Source organism: Equus caballus, chromosome 8, assembly GCF_041296265.1.
Source record: "Equus caballus isolate H_3958 breed thoroughbred chromosome 8, TB-T2T, whole genome shotgun sequence".
Taxonomy (NCBI): domain Eukaryota; kingdom Metazoa; phylum Chordata; class Mammalia; order Perissodactyla; family Equidae; genus Equus; species Equus caballus.
This window is the reverse complement of record NC_091691.1, coordinates 3,935,499-3,947,743: the sequence shown is the minus strand read 5'-3', so window position 1 is coordinate 3,947,743 and position 12,245 is coordinate 3,935,499. Positions and strand designations below refer to the sequence as shown.

Here is a 12,245-nt window from a genome sequence, read left to right as displayed (position 1 = left end):
GGGTGGACAAAGTGGACTCAAGGCATTTGGGGTGAGCTGTTGAATGCCTTGACATGGCTCCTGTCCTGAGTAGGTCCCAGTCGTCTGCACCCACTGAGGTTCAGATCTGGAGGCTTTATGGCCTCGAGCAGCTCGTGCCTTCAGGAGAGTGAGGGGTCTGTAAGGCTCCCTGTTTACTCTGATTACAGAGTAGAAGGTCATCCACATACTGAACAGGAGCGGAGCCTTGAGTGAGGGCTACAGAATCCATGTGGGCTGTAGGATTGGGGACAATATGAGGGGGACTCACAATATCCCTGAGGAAGGCAAGTCCACACGAATGGCCTCCCTTTAAATGTAAATGCAGAACAAACTTGTCAGTCAGGCTGCAGTGGGATTGGAAAGAGAGCTGAGCAAGGTCAACTCCTGTCACCCAGGCTGCACCAGCAGGAACTGAGCTCAGGATGACAGCTGGATCAGGGGCCAAGGATGCTGAGGAATACAAGACTTTATGGCTCTGAGGGCTTGTACAGATCTATGGATTTGGTTCCCGTCTGAGTCAAACTTGCCTTCCCCTGACTGGAAAGATTGGAGGATTACAGGGGGAGGGAGTAAGAACTAGTCCACCCTGTTGCAGAAGGGGGTCTGTTAGAGGTTCAGCTCCTCACTCTGCATCTCTGGAGAGCAGGTAATGGGCTCCTGATGAACACAGTTTGTTCTTTTGCCAAGTAATGTGCACGGGTTCTGCACTCAGTAACAACCCTACTTTATTTGCATGTGTAGCCCAGAGACTAATGGGGACATCTTTTAAAGACTCATCCTCTTCAGAAGAATTTCAATCAGGATACCTTTCTAGCAAGGAAAGTAGGAGACTTGGGGTTTGGCCTGAGGGCAGGGAGGTGAAAATGCGTTTGTCATTACAATTTTTAGTGGCATTAAATTCACATAACAAACCTCTGCCAAAAAGTTTTGCTGGAGAGCAGTGGGAGACTAGAGAGGCAGGGTGAGTGTTAAGGGGCCTAAAGATGTGGGAGTGGCTGGGATCTGGGCCATGAAATAGGCTGCCCAGCGACTCCGACAGCTTGCACAGAATCAGAGGGGACGGCTAGAGATAAACCCTCTGAAGGGATAGTAGAGAAAGTGTCCCTTAAGAAAACCAATTCCCCATCCTCTATTTTAAGTTTAATGGTGGCTCAGGGCAGTGACTGAGGATCAGCTGACCCCATCATTTAAGGGGGAAATGCCCCTCAGGAGGAGAAAAGTGAGCCTTGTGGGGCTGCTGGGGCCAATGCGGGTATTTTTTAACTTTCCCTCCTCTTAAGAGCAGGACAACCTCTTCCAAGTGCCCTGGTTTCCTGCAAGACCTGCAAGTGTCTGCAGGTGAATAGGGAGCCCTCTGAGTGGCTTCAGTTTCCTCTCACAGTCACATTTCTCCTTCTCTAAAGATTCAAGTTGTAAAGCCAGAAGAGTTGCTCTTTGTTCTTTTGCTATCCTGCTGACTGTTTTCAAAGAACTGTGTCACAGCCTCCATTATTACACTTAATGGCTGCCCTGACCAACCAACCACACTATTTGTAATTTGTTTTTTTAAATCAGGAAGAAAATTTCCTACTAGAGCAGAAATGGGGAGATTCCTGTGCTCTGGGGCTTCCGGGTTTAACACACTGCGCCTTTGAAAAGTTTGTATGAAATGTTCAACAAAGGCTTTTGGATGTTGCTGTCGAAGAAAATAACCCATAACCAATCTATAAATGAAAATTTTGGTGAGTTTATTCTGAGCTAAAATGTGAGGACCATGGCCCGGGGCCTTTCTTTCCAAAGGAAGTGGGAAGAAGTGGGGTGCACAGAGTGGTGATATACCCCCAAACAGGATGTTTCACATAGGATTGAAACGTCCCTTTTACAATAGTCACGAGACTGCTCTGGCAGCACAACCATTGATGGAAACAGCAGGTAGGTCTGCTGTCTTGGTGAACACAGCAGGGTGGCAGGTCTGTTGTCTCCAGCTGGGTGGTCACAAGTGAGCACAGCAATCAGTTCCTAGCCTAAGGAAAGCTGCTTATCCTCAAGGAAATGCCAATGGCGGGGGGGGGGAGGGTGGGGGGAGTTGCACCTTTTTCTTAAAGGTATTTGTTCTTGCCATAGGAAATGTTTAAAGCAGATATACAATGCATGCTCAATGGCCACGGTCAGGCCCTTTTGGAAAAAACAAAGTCAGGCTGAATTAGGTTTACACCAAATGGCTTCCTCATAGACTCCAATATATCCTACTGCTTGCCATTCCTATTTGTCATTGCCTTCATTCTGAGTGGTTGATTTTTGACCAATTAACTTTAGGAGGAAACACCTCTAAAATCGCTCCTATTAAATCTTGAGTGTCAGCCTCTAGCAGAGCCCCTTCCTGCATTTGCAGGCGGGCCTGGGAGAGGGTCTGGCCCTCTATTTCCCCTGTGAGGGGGTTTCCTCCAGGGGGCCCCCTGGCCTGTCTGATAACTACAGTGTAATCCCGGGCTGAAAGAACCCCCTTAGCAGCCAGCCACGATCTCCGTGGGTGGGGTTATGAACAGCCACTAACCTTTCTAAGTCCTCTCTAAATTTAGTGGGATCTTCTGACCATGGAGGCAAGAGAGGTTTATAATTTCATAGATGGGCTGTGTCCAGGGGACATGAACTGTCTGCAGCGGAGGTCCAGGGCACATCCACAGTGGACCCTGCGTGGACTGCCTGACACTGGCGGAGCCTGATGACAGAGCCCTGGAAAGCAGGAGGACTTGGAAGGGGCAGCACACCAGCCTTCCTGCCTTTCCTGGCTGCTTCCACTGAATTCACTTCCTGGCTTCAGCATTTACACCAGTGACCTGTGTGCCCCTAGCCTGGAGGTCAGGCCTGAGGGCCCCCTGTGAGTCTTCTAAAGAGAGGGCAGTGAAGATGGGCAGCTGGATGCTGTCTGGAGAAGTTGGGGTTTTACCATCTGAGGAAAGTGGCTGAGGAGCTAAGTCTTGAAAGGGGGAGTTGAAACCAGGGGCCCAGAGACCCACCAGATCTTCTAGGGGGTCAGGGACAGGGAGCTGGGGGTATAGGGGAGCAGAGGAGGGAGGAGAAGGGGAATTTCCCTTAAATTTGCTCTTTAATCTTTGTTGTAAGTCTGGCTTCTGTTCTCTCATTTTATTAAGGGATTCCCTAAGGCTAGCTGTTATATTTTGGGGTGTTTTCTTTTCAATTTCATCTTCCCATAAATAACAGTAAGGCAGCTGCTTGTGATGAGAGCCTCTCCAATAGTTTTCAAATATGAAGTTTTTCCAATTCAAAAGGCCATCATGTTTGTTATTCTAATATGACTCCATCCAATGAGCCTTTTTAAGGAAAGACCTGGAGGTAACTTTACAGACAGAATAATTCTTTTTTTTTTTTTTTAAAGATTTTATTTTTTCCTTTTTCTCCCCAAAGCCCCCCGGTACAGTTGTGTATTCTTCGTTGTGGGTTCTTCTAGTTGTGGCATGTGGGACGCTGCCTCAGCGTGGTCCGATGAGCAGTGCCATGTCCGCGCCCAGGATTCGAACTAACGAAACACTGGGCCGCCTGCAGCAGAGCGCGCGAACTTAACCACTCGGCCACAGGGCCAGCCCCTACAGACAGAATAATTCTTTACCGTGGATGCAGGAGGTGTCCCTGGGGAGGGCAGTGATGATGTTGCCTCCATGATCCAAAAAGTTCACTCCCCAAAATAGCCAGAGAGAGTAAAGAGCTTAGTTGCGCAGGTGGTAAGGACAGTGTCTCGGGTCTCCCATGGGAGCGTGTTACACCTCCTGTCATAGATTCACTTATCTGTGACACTGGGCAGGCACTACTGGAATGAGAATTTTCCAGCACTAACATGCAAGGAAGTTGAGATGGCAACAGCCTTTATGACATTAGAGACAAACTCCCCCGAGAGCTTGGCACAGCAGGACAGAGAGTGCTCAGAACCCAGTCTATGTGAGTGGCCACCAAGGTGCACTCTGGAAAATGCATCTTCTGGATGGTGGAGACCAAGGGGAATCTTCTCATTGGTCAAAAAGCCAAGTTCTCAGGACATAGAAGAAAATGGAGGGAAAAATCTCCTCTGTTTGTTCTTTTATAAGCACACTAACAGCTTTACTTATGCCTTGGGTCTCCTAGAGCCAAACGAACAGCTTGGAGGGATGTGCTACAGGGTTGGGGATGGTGTCTTTTTTACACTGTACCTCATTGCACGGAAACTTTCTTGAGGTTGCTGAGGGACACGTTGTCATCTACTCCATCCCATGACCAACTTATCTTATCACAGGGGTCTTCTGTTTTTTGGTGAGGAAGACTGGCCCTGAGCTAACGTCTGTGCCAGTCTTCCTCTATTTTGTATGTGGGTCACTGCCAGAGCATTGCTTGATTAGTGGTGTAGCTCCACACCCAGGATCTGAACCTGCGAACCCAGGCTGCTGAAGCCGAGCGTGCTAAACTTCACCACTATGCCACTGGGTCAGCCCCACGGGAGTCTTCTCCAGGCAGTGACAGGCTCTTACCTGCTCGGCCTGTGCCCGCCAATATTGCAGCCTTTTGTCTTCTAAGACATGCCTTAGCAACAGCTTTGACCTCACGTGCATATGAACTCACAGCAAAGTTTATTCCAATAGATGTCCTCCAGGCTTGACAGGTGCTCCTGGGCTGGGAGGGGCTGCCATTGGGGTCTGAGGGGCCCTAGGGGTGCCCCAAGCTGGAGGGCTGGAGGTCTTCCACAGGGGTCTGCTTGCCTCCTTTCAGCACACTCTCTGTAGCTGGAAGCTCAGAACAGCCAGCACGAGTTCTGCCCATTCACAGAACACTCCCCACAGCCGGGCGCTCCCTCGTCAGTGGATGAGGTGGCTTACTGCCATCCTATTGTAGGGGAGGAAGACATTTCCTCTTCCCAAATGTGGGTTCATCTGGCCAGAGAACGAATTAAATTCGCATGAGACAGAATAGCAAGAGAACATTACACAAAGCTTTTTGAGGAACCATGGCCTGGGGCCTTTCTTCCTGAAGGAAGAAAGGGCACTGAAGAAGTGGGGTGCGCACAGTGGTTATATACCCCCAAACAGGGTGTTTCACATGTGATTGAAATGTCCCTCCCACAATAGTCACAAGATTGCCCTGTTGGCACAGTGCTTGATGGACACAGCAGGTCTGCTGTCTCAGTGAATGCCGCGGGGTGGCAGGTGTGTTGCCTCGGGCTGGGGGTGGTCACAGATGAGTGCTGCAATCAGTTCCTAGCCTAAAGAAAGATGCTTAATCTTTAAGGAGATGCCAATGTTGGGAGGAGGAGGGAAGTCAGTTACGGGAGGTTACCAGAGAAGCACAATAAAATGCAGATTTTAAGTCCTTGCCTTTGGTATTGATTAAGAGTTTCTAGAGAGAAGGTCATCTCCTTTCTTCTTCCTGGTACAGAGAGGGAGGCACCTTTACAGACAGAGATTTACCTTACAAATGTAAATGTGTCCTAACAAAGGGCAAGTTCCATTCCTCAGAGCCTCCTTCCCTGTCCCAGTTTATCAAAAGCAATCAGCCTCAAATAATCCTGATGCCAAAGAGACATATCTTGGGGTGGCCAATTTCAGGTCCCTACACCATTGTGTCAGGAGGCCAGGGACTGCCCAGAGCCTCTCAGCCACATTCAGACCCTCATCTTACCAGTGTCTTGCCTGACTCCCGCAGCCCCCACACCTCCCAGGGTCAAGGGGCCTGGGTGGTGCCTAGCTGGTGAAGTCCGTGTGTTGGGATGAGGGATCAAGGAGGGTGTCTGCAGCAGTGGAAAGCAGGTGGGTTCCAGAACTCACCCCTGTAGGGGAGGAAGACATTTCCTCTACCTTCTCTGGGTTCATCTGGCCAGAGAACGAATTAAATTCACATGAGACAGAATAGCAAGAGAAAAGTAAACAAAGCTTTGTGAGGACCATAGCCCGGGGCCTTTCTTCCCAAAGGAAGAAAGGGCACCGAAGAAGTGGGGTGCACAGAGTGGTTATATACCCCCAAACAGGATTTTTCACATATGATTGAAATGTCCCTCCCACAATAGTCACAGGATTGCCCTGTGGGCACAGTGCTTGATGGACACAGCAGGTAGTGGGTCTGCTATCTTGGTGGGCATAGCAGGAGGCAAGTCTATTGTCTCCAGCTGGGTGGTCACAGGTGAGCACAGCAATCAGTTCCTAGCCTAAGGAAAGATGCTTAATCCTTAAGGAAATGCCAATGTTGGAGGGGGAGGGAAGTTGCACCTTTATCTCAAGGGCCTTTGTTCTTGCCATAGTAAATGTTTTAAAGCAGATATACAATATGTGCTCAATGGCCACAGTCAGGCCCTTTTGGAAAAAATAGCAAAGTCAGGCCGAATTAGGTTTATACCAAATGGCTTCCTCATGTACTCCAATATTTCCTATTGCTTGTCATTTCTATTTGTCAATGTATAGATGGGAGAGGCTCAGGCAAGCCGAGCAACTCACCAAAACAGCCGAAACCACCACCCCGAATATCATATCCAGCCAAAAGACAAAGGAGGATGCTGGGGGTGGGGGGAGTCAGTTACAGGAGGTTACCAGACAAGCACAATAAACAAATGCAGATTTAAGTTGCCTTCCCCATTGATTAAGAGTTTCTAGAGATAAGGTCATCTCCCCTTCTTCCTGGTAGAGAGGGAGATATCTTTACAGTTGGAGAGTTCCTTTACAATGTAAATGTCTCTTACAAAGGGTAAGTAAATTCTACTTTTCAGTTGCTTTTCTGTCTGCAAAGGAACCAGTGCCAAATAATCATCATGCCAAAGAGACATATCTTGGGGTGGCCAATTCTAGGCCCCCACACCCCAAACCTGGATCTTAACCTCCACCTGCCTCCTGAGGCCACCCCGGTGACCTGGGCTAGTCACTTACCTGGAGGCCTGAGCTTCTTCATCTGTGAACCAGGCACAGTCATAGGGCTTCCCCAGAACCTGGGGAGCGCTGGTCTTGACCTTGTGAGGTGTGGGCAGGGCGGGCTGAGTGCGTGTGTGACCGCAAGGCAGGGCCCAGTGCTGGATCGGGCGTCTGGGATGGGGTGGGCCCCATGCACAGAGTGGTGGCAGTGCCATCAGATGAGTCCCAGCAAGTCTTGCAGGGATGGACTCAGGCCAGAGAAGAGGCAAAAGCTCGGGAACCTGGGGACAGGGTCATTGGGGAACTGGCTCTAGCAGCAGCTAGTGAGGTGGCAGGCTGTCAGGGCTCAGGTGTGGGCCACAGGTCCTTGGCTTTGGGCGCAGGGCCCAGGGTGCTCCCCACTCTAGGAGGGGTGCGCTGATACACCTGCAGGGCGGGGGCAATGGCGGGATGAAAGTTTCTGTCTGAGGCCATACGGCTGCCTAGGCTACACCCAGGGCCGCAGAGTCACTCTAATCCTGGGTCCTGGAGGCCTGGCCCAGTTCTTGGCAAGCCTTGGATTTCCACTCCGCTCTGGGATCCCAGACCACTGGAGGGGTTCCTAGCCGGGCTCGCTGGGGCTGCTACCCCCCACCAAGAGAGCCCCTCCCAAACAAACAGTCATTGCCCAGGAGGCAGGCTTCCCTGTGGCCTCCTGCCCACCCTGCTGCCAGACCCTGAGCCTGCCTCATCCAGCCCTGCAGCTGCCAGTGGTTCCAGGCTTGGGTCCCCAGGACAGGGTGACAGCAAGGACTGAAGGCTGGACAGGACCCGGCTGGGCAGCCTGTCACGGCCCTCTCACCCTTGTAGGTGCTGGCATCCAGCTTAATGCTCCTCTCAGTTGCCCACCATGGTCTGGGGACTGCCGAGTGCCGCCAGCCTGACACGCTTCTGCCAGAAGCTGAACCGGCAGAAGCCACTGGAGGAATCCCCCAGGGAGATGTCACCGCAGCGCCATCTGACCACGCTGGACCTGACCCTGCGGGCTGTGGGTGGCACGGTAGGCTTGGGCCTCTACGTGCTCACGGGCACTGTGGCCAAGGGGATGGCTGGCCCTGCAGTGGTCGTGTCCTTCAGCATAGCTGCCATGGCCTCCCTGGTGGGAGCCCTATGCTACGTGGAGTTGGCAGCACATGTGCCCCACACGGGCTCTCCCTACCTGTTCACTTATGTGTCCATGGGTGAACTGTGGGCCTTTCTCATTGGCTGGAACACGCTCCTTGGGCACCTCATTACTGGTGCTGCTTTGGCCCGGGTCTGGAGCAGCTACGTGGATGTCATCTTCAGCCACCGTATCCACAGCTTCATTGAGGACCATGTGGGCATCTGGCAGGTGCCTTTCCTGGCCCAGAACCCAGACTTCCTGGCTGCTGGCATTATACTTTCAGTCTCCACATTTGTCTCCTGCAAAGCTCGTGTTTCTTCCTGGCTCAACCGCACCTTCTCTGCCATCAGCCTGGCTGTCATCATCTTCATCATCATTCTGGGGTTTTTCCTGGCCCGCCCACACAACTGGAGCGCTGAAGAGGGTGGCTTTGCACCCTTTGGCTTCTCTGGCATCATGGCTGGCACCACTACCTGCTTCTATGCCTTCGTGGGCTTTGGTGCCATTGCTGCCTCCAGTGAGGAGGCCCAGAATGCAAAGCGAACAGTGCCTATGGCCATCACCATCTCAGTTGGTCTGGTAGCTGGTGCCAACATCCTCGTCTCCACTGTGCTCACCCTCATGGTGCCCTGGCACAGCCTGCACCCTTACTGGGCACTCGCTGATGCCTTTCACCAGCGGGGCTATAGCTGGGCAGCCTTCATCGTGGCAGTGGGTGCAATCTGCGGTAAGGGGCCGATCTGGGCAAGGGGGAAGGGAACATGGCAGTGGCGCCCTGCCCTAAGCCTCCAGGGAACACATCTCCATCTGGGCCTGTGCTCCCAGTTGCATCCTGGGCCCAGGAAGATGCTAATGATTAGACTCTCCACCTGGGCTTGTTGGGAGGGACCTACTCACTGCCCCTCCCAGTTGTAAACAGAATGTCAGTTCTGGGTATGTGCTTCCAGATCCTTCCAGGCAGAGGGACTCAGCCCTCATCAGATTCTCCAGTGGGTCTGCCACCTAAACTGGGCTGTCCCATCCCTGGGTGGTCAGGGGGAACAATCCAGCACCCTTGTATACTCAGGCTCACTCTCGGAGCCGAGACAAACTCATGCCCGTGTTCCCAAGGGGCCACCCATGTCCTGGACCCCAGCAGCAGCCCCTGGTGGGCCTGTGCACCATGCTGACCAGTCTCCCACCCTCTGCCACAGCCATGAACACTGCCATACTCAACATCATTCTCTTCCTGCCTCGCATCACCTATGCCATGGCCAGAGACGGGCTCTTCTTCCAGGTGTTTGCCCATGTGCACCCCCGGAACCAAGTGCCTATGGTGGCCATCATGGTGCTCGGGGTTCTCATGGCTTTCCTGGCACTGCTGCTGGACCACGAGGCACTGGTCCAGTTCCTGTGCCTCAGCGCAGTGATCACCCGCACTGTCGTGACTACGAGCATTATCATTCTACGCTTCCGAAAGGCCCCTCCAGCCAGCTCTCAGGGCCCAGGCAGCCCTGTGGGCACCGAGCAGGCCTCAGCTCCTCAGCCCGGGCAGCTGCGACCAGCCCTGAGGCCCTACCTCCGCTTCCTGGGTGGGTGCAGGCCTGGAGCCGCTGTGACTTGGGCACTCGGTGTCCTGGTGGCCTCAGCCATCACCCTGGACTGCGTGCTGGTCTTTGGGGACTTGGCCCTGCACCTCCCAACCTGGGGCTACACCCTGCTGCTCCTGCTCAGCTCCGCCACGTTTCTGCTCAGTCTCCTCGTCCTGGGGGCTCACCAGCAACAGCGCCGGCAGGACAACTTTCAGGTACTTCCTCCAGCCAGCACCCACCGCACTCAGCCCAGCCAGCTCCCTTCGCCCCTTCCTCCTCTGCCGGGGCAGGATGCGCCCGGGCCGCAGGGCTGGGCAGGCCAGTACCCCATACCCCCCTCTCTGCATGGCGGGTGGGCCCTTGTCTCCAGAATCTCCAGAGGCAGAGAAAGGCTCTGTGGACTCCCGAGAAATCAGGCCCTGGGCCAGCAGCCCTTCCCTGCAGCCCAGCCCAGCCCTGCCCTTGTCCCCTCAGGTTCCCATGGTGCCCCTGACTCCCGCCCTGAGCATCCTCCTCAACATCTTCCTCATGCTGCAGCTGAGCTACCTGACCTGGCTGGGCTTGTCCATCTGTCTGCTGATCGGTGAGTGGGGGCCAGGCTGGGACCCTAGGGGGCTGCAGGGAGAGGGCAAGCAGGGAAGCAGGGCTGGGACCTGCCCCTCAGGCTTGTCCCACCCTTTCAGGACTCGCAGTGTATTTTGGCTACGGCATCTGGCACAGCAAGGAGAACCAGCAGGAGCAGCTGGTGTTGACTGCCCCACATGGCAGCCTGGAGGAGATGGTGCCGGCCCTGCAGCCCCCTAGCCAGACACCAGCCCAGGAGTCCAGTTACACAGAGCAACCCACCAGTGCATGAGGACCGCTGAGGGCCCATCTGCCCACCCTCCCCTACCTCCTCAGGAGGCCTGAGGGGCTGGCAGCCCGTCTATCTGGGGCAGCTTGGGTTTGCAGACCTGCCCATGCCAGGTGGTCCTCAGGACCTCAGGACCTTAGCCCAGGTGCCAAGCTTCGGGTCTTTGGGAGTGGGCTGTGGCCAGTGCTGGAGTGGTGGACTCTGCCCAGGACCTTCCAATTTATGACCAAGTCCAGCTACCTGGGCAGGTGGATCAGGGAAGGCAGGGAAGAGCCTTAGTCCCAGGGACCCACAATAGTAACTGCTCGGCTTGCAGTGTGGCCTGTTGCCATGTCCACTGTGGTGTTCTGGTTCTTCACTTGCCCCTGAGAACCACAAGGTTGTCCCAAATCCACAGCAAACTTGCTGAGATTCTAGAGTAGGGAGGCCCCAGCCCTGGGACAGCACTGAGTCACGGACATGGCCAGGCCTGGGTCCTGGGATTCTGTCCTCAGGACAGTGCCCTCTGCCCAGCTCAGAGAGGAGCTGCATACCAGGCACAGAGGGGTCCCTGACAGGGTGGGGCCAGGCCCCTCCCAGGCTCCCTATATGTCCTCTCGGGGGCACATCCAGAGAGCAGAGCCTGGACCCCAAGGAGGCTGCCTAGAAAGGGCAGTGGAGTCCCGGGGTCTCCTTGGTTTCCCAGGGCTCCCAGAGAGCAGGGCATGTCCTGAGGCCTGCCCTGGATGGAGAGGCCCCTCTGCCCGGGCACACGCATCTCTCAGGCACAGGCACACATGGCCCACATGGCCCACATGGTCCCCTGGGCATGCACCCATGTGCAGACTGAGGCAGCAGCTGTTTCCCAGCCCAGGGCTGCCCGCAGCTTCCAGCAGCCTCTCTCCCTGCCACCCCCTCAGGGCTTTGTGAAAAAGGCTCAGGATGGGACACACGCCGGCAGGTGGGTGCACGAGCACCTGGGCCTGTTCCAGGGACCTTCAGCCCACCTGTAGTAGTAGTGGGGCCCCATGCTTGAGGGTCTCCAGGCCCATGCTGCACCCCCTGTGGCCTCCCCAAGGCCATGCTCTGTCTACCATAGACACCTCCTCCTCCCCATTCCTGCCTGTGAGGACCACACAGGAAGCTGCGGCTTTGGCAGCTTTACTCCTCCACTATCTGCAGGTTCGACATCACTTTCTTTGTGCCCCAAGGACAACCAGGGACACATGACCCCCCTCCAATAACCAGGCCTCAGGACCGTGACCTCTCACCCCAGCCCTTCTGAACCCCGCCTCTCACGGACACTGCCCTGGGGGTGAGAGACAGCAGGGACCTCAAGGCTTTGCTGAGGCTCCAGGTGCCAGATGATTCCAGATACTGCCCAGCCTGAGCCCCAGGCCTCCCCTCCCCAGCCTGGCCCATGTCACTCCACCAACAAGCTGCCAACACGGCCCTGCTCACCAGGGACTCATGAGGAGGCAGCCCCTTGTCTCCCTGGGATGCGTACCCCAAACTCTGCCCCTCCCTGGGACCCAGAGAGGGCTTGGCTCCTGCAGCCTCGTCCTTCCCCTCCTGACCGTGGGCTAGGGACATGGGGAAATTCTCCAGCAGGCAGGACTCAGGCCCCCAGGAGGATTCCAGAGCCAGAACCAGGCCAGCCTGCTGGGGCTCCATGTCCTCTGTTAGGGACATTCTCTCCAGCCCCTGGGCTCTACGTGGGGTCTTGGTCAGAGCATGGTCCTCGTGCAGTTGCCTCAGGCTGGGGTGGGCAGCTGCACAGACACGTTCTCAGTGTGACCTTGGGCAGCAGTGACATGTGT

The 12,245-nt window shown here is 54.7% G+C and overlaps 1 protein-coding gene across 3 annotated transcripts in view; it reads left to right on the top strand.

The window, feature by feature from the left end:
- Positions 1-10,589, top strand: part of LOC100056784 (cationic amino acid transporter 4) — a 99,972-nt gene extending 89,383 nt beyond the window's left edge. For 2 of the 3 annotated variants that reach the window (XM_070276119.1, XM_070276117.1), the window contains exons 2-4: positions 7,728-8,749; positions 9,216-9,808; positions 10,068-10,530. In XM_070276119.1, coding sequence (XP_070132220.1) covers positions 7,768-8,749; positions 9,216-9,808; positions 10,068-10,397 — 1,905 coding nt within the window. In that variant the 5' untranslated portion in view covers positions 7,728-7,767 and the 3' untranslated portion in view covers positions 10,398-10,530. Of the gene's footprint in view, positions 1-7,727; positions 8,750-9,215; positions 9,809-10,067 lie in introns of all 3 variants that reach the window. The other variant, XM_070276120.1, reaches the window with a different exon arrangement.
- The last annotated feature ends 1,656 nt before the right edge of the window (positions 10,590-12,245 follow it).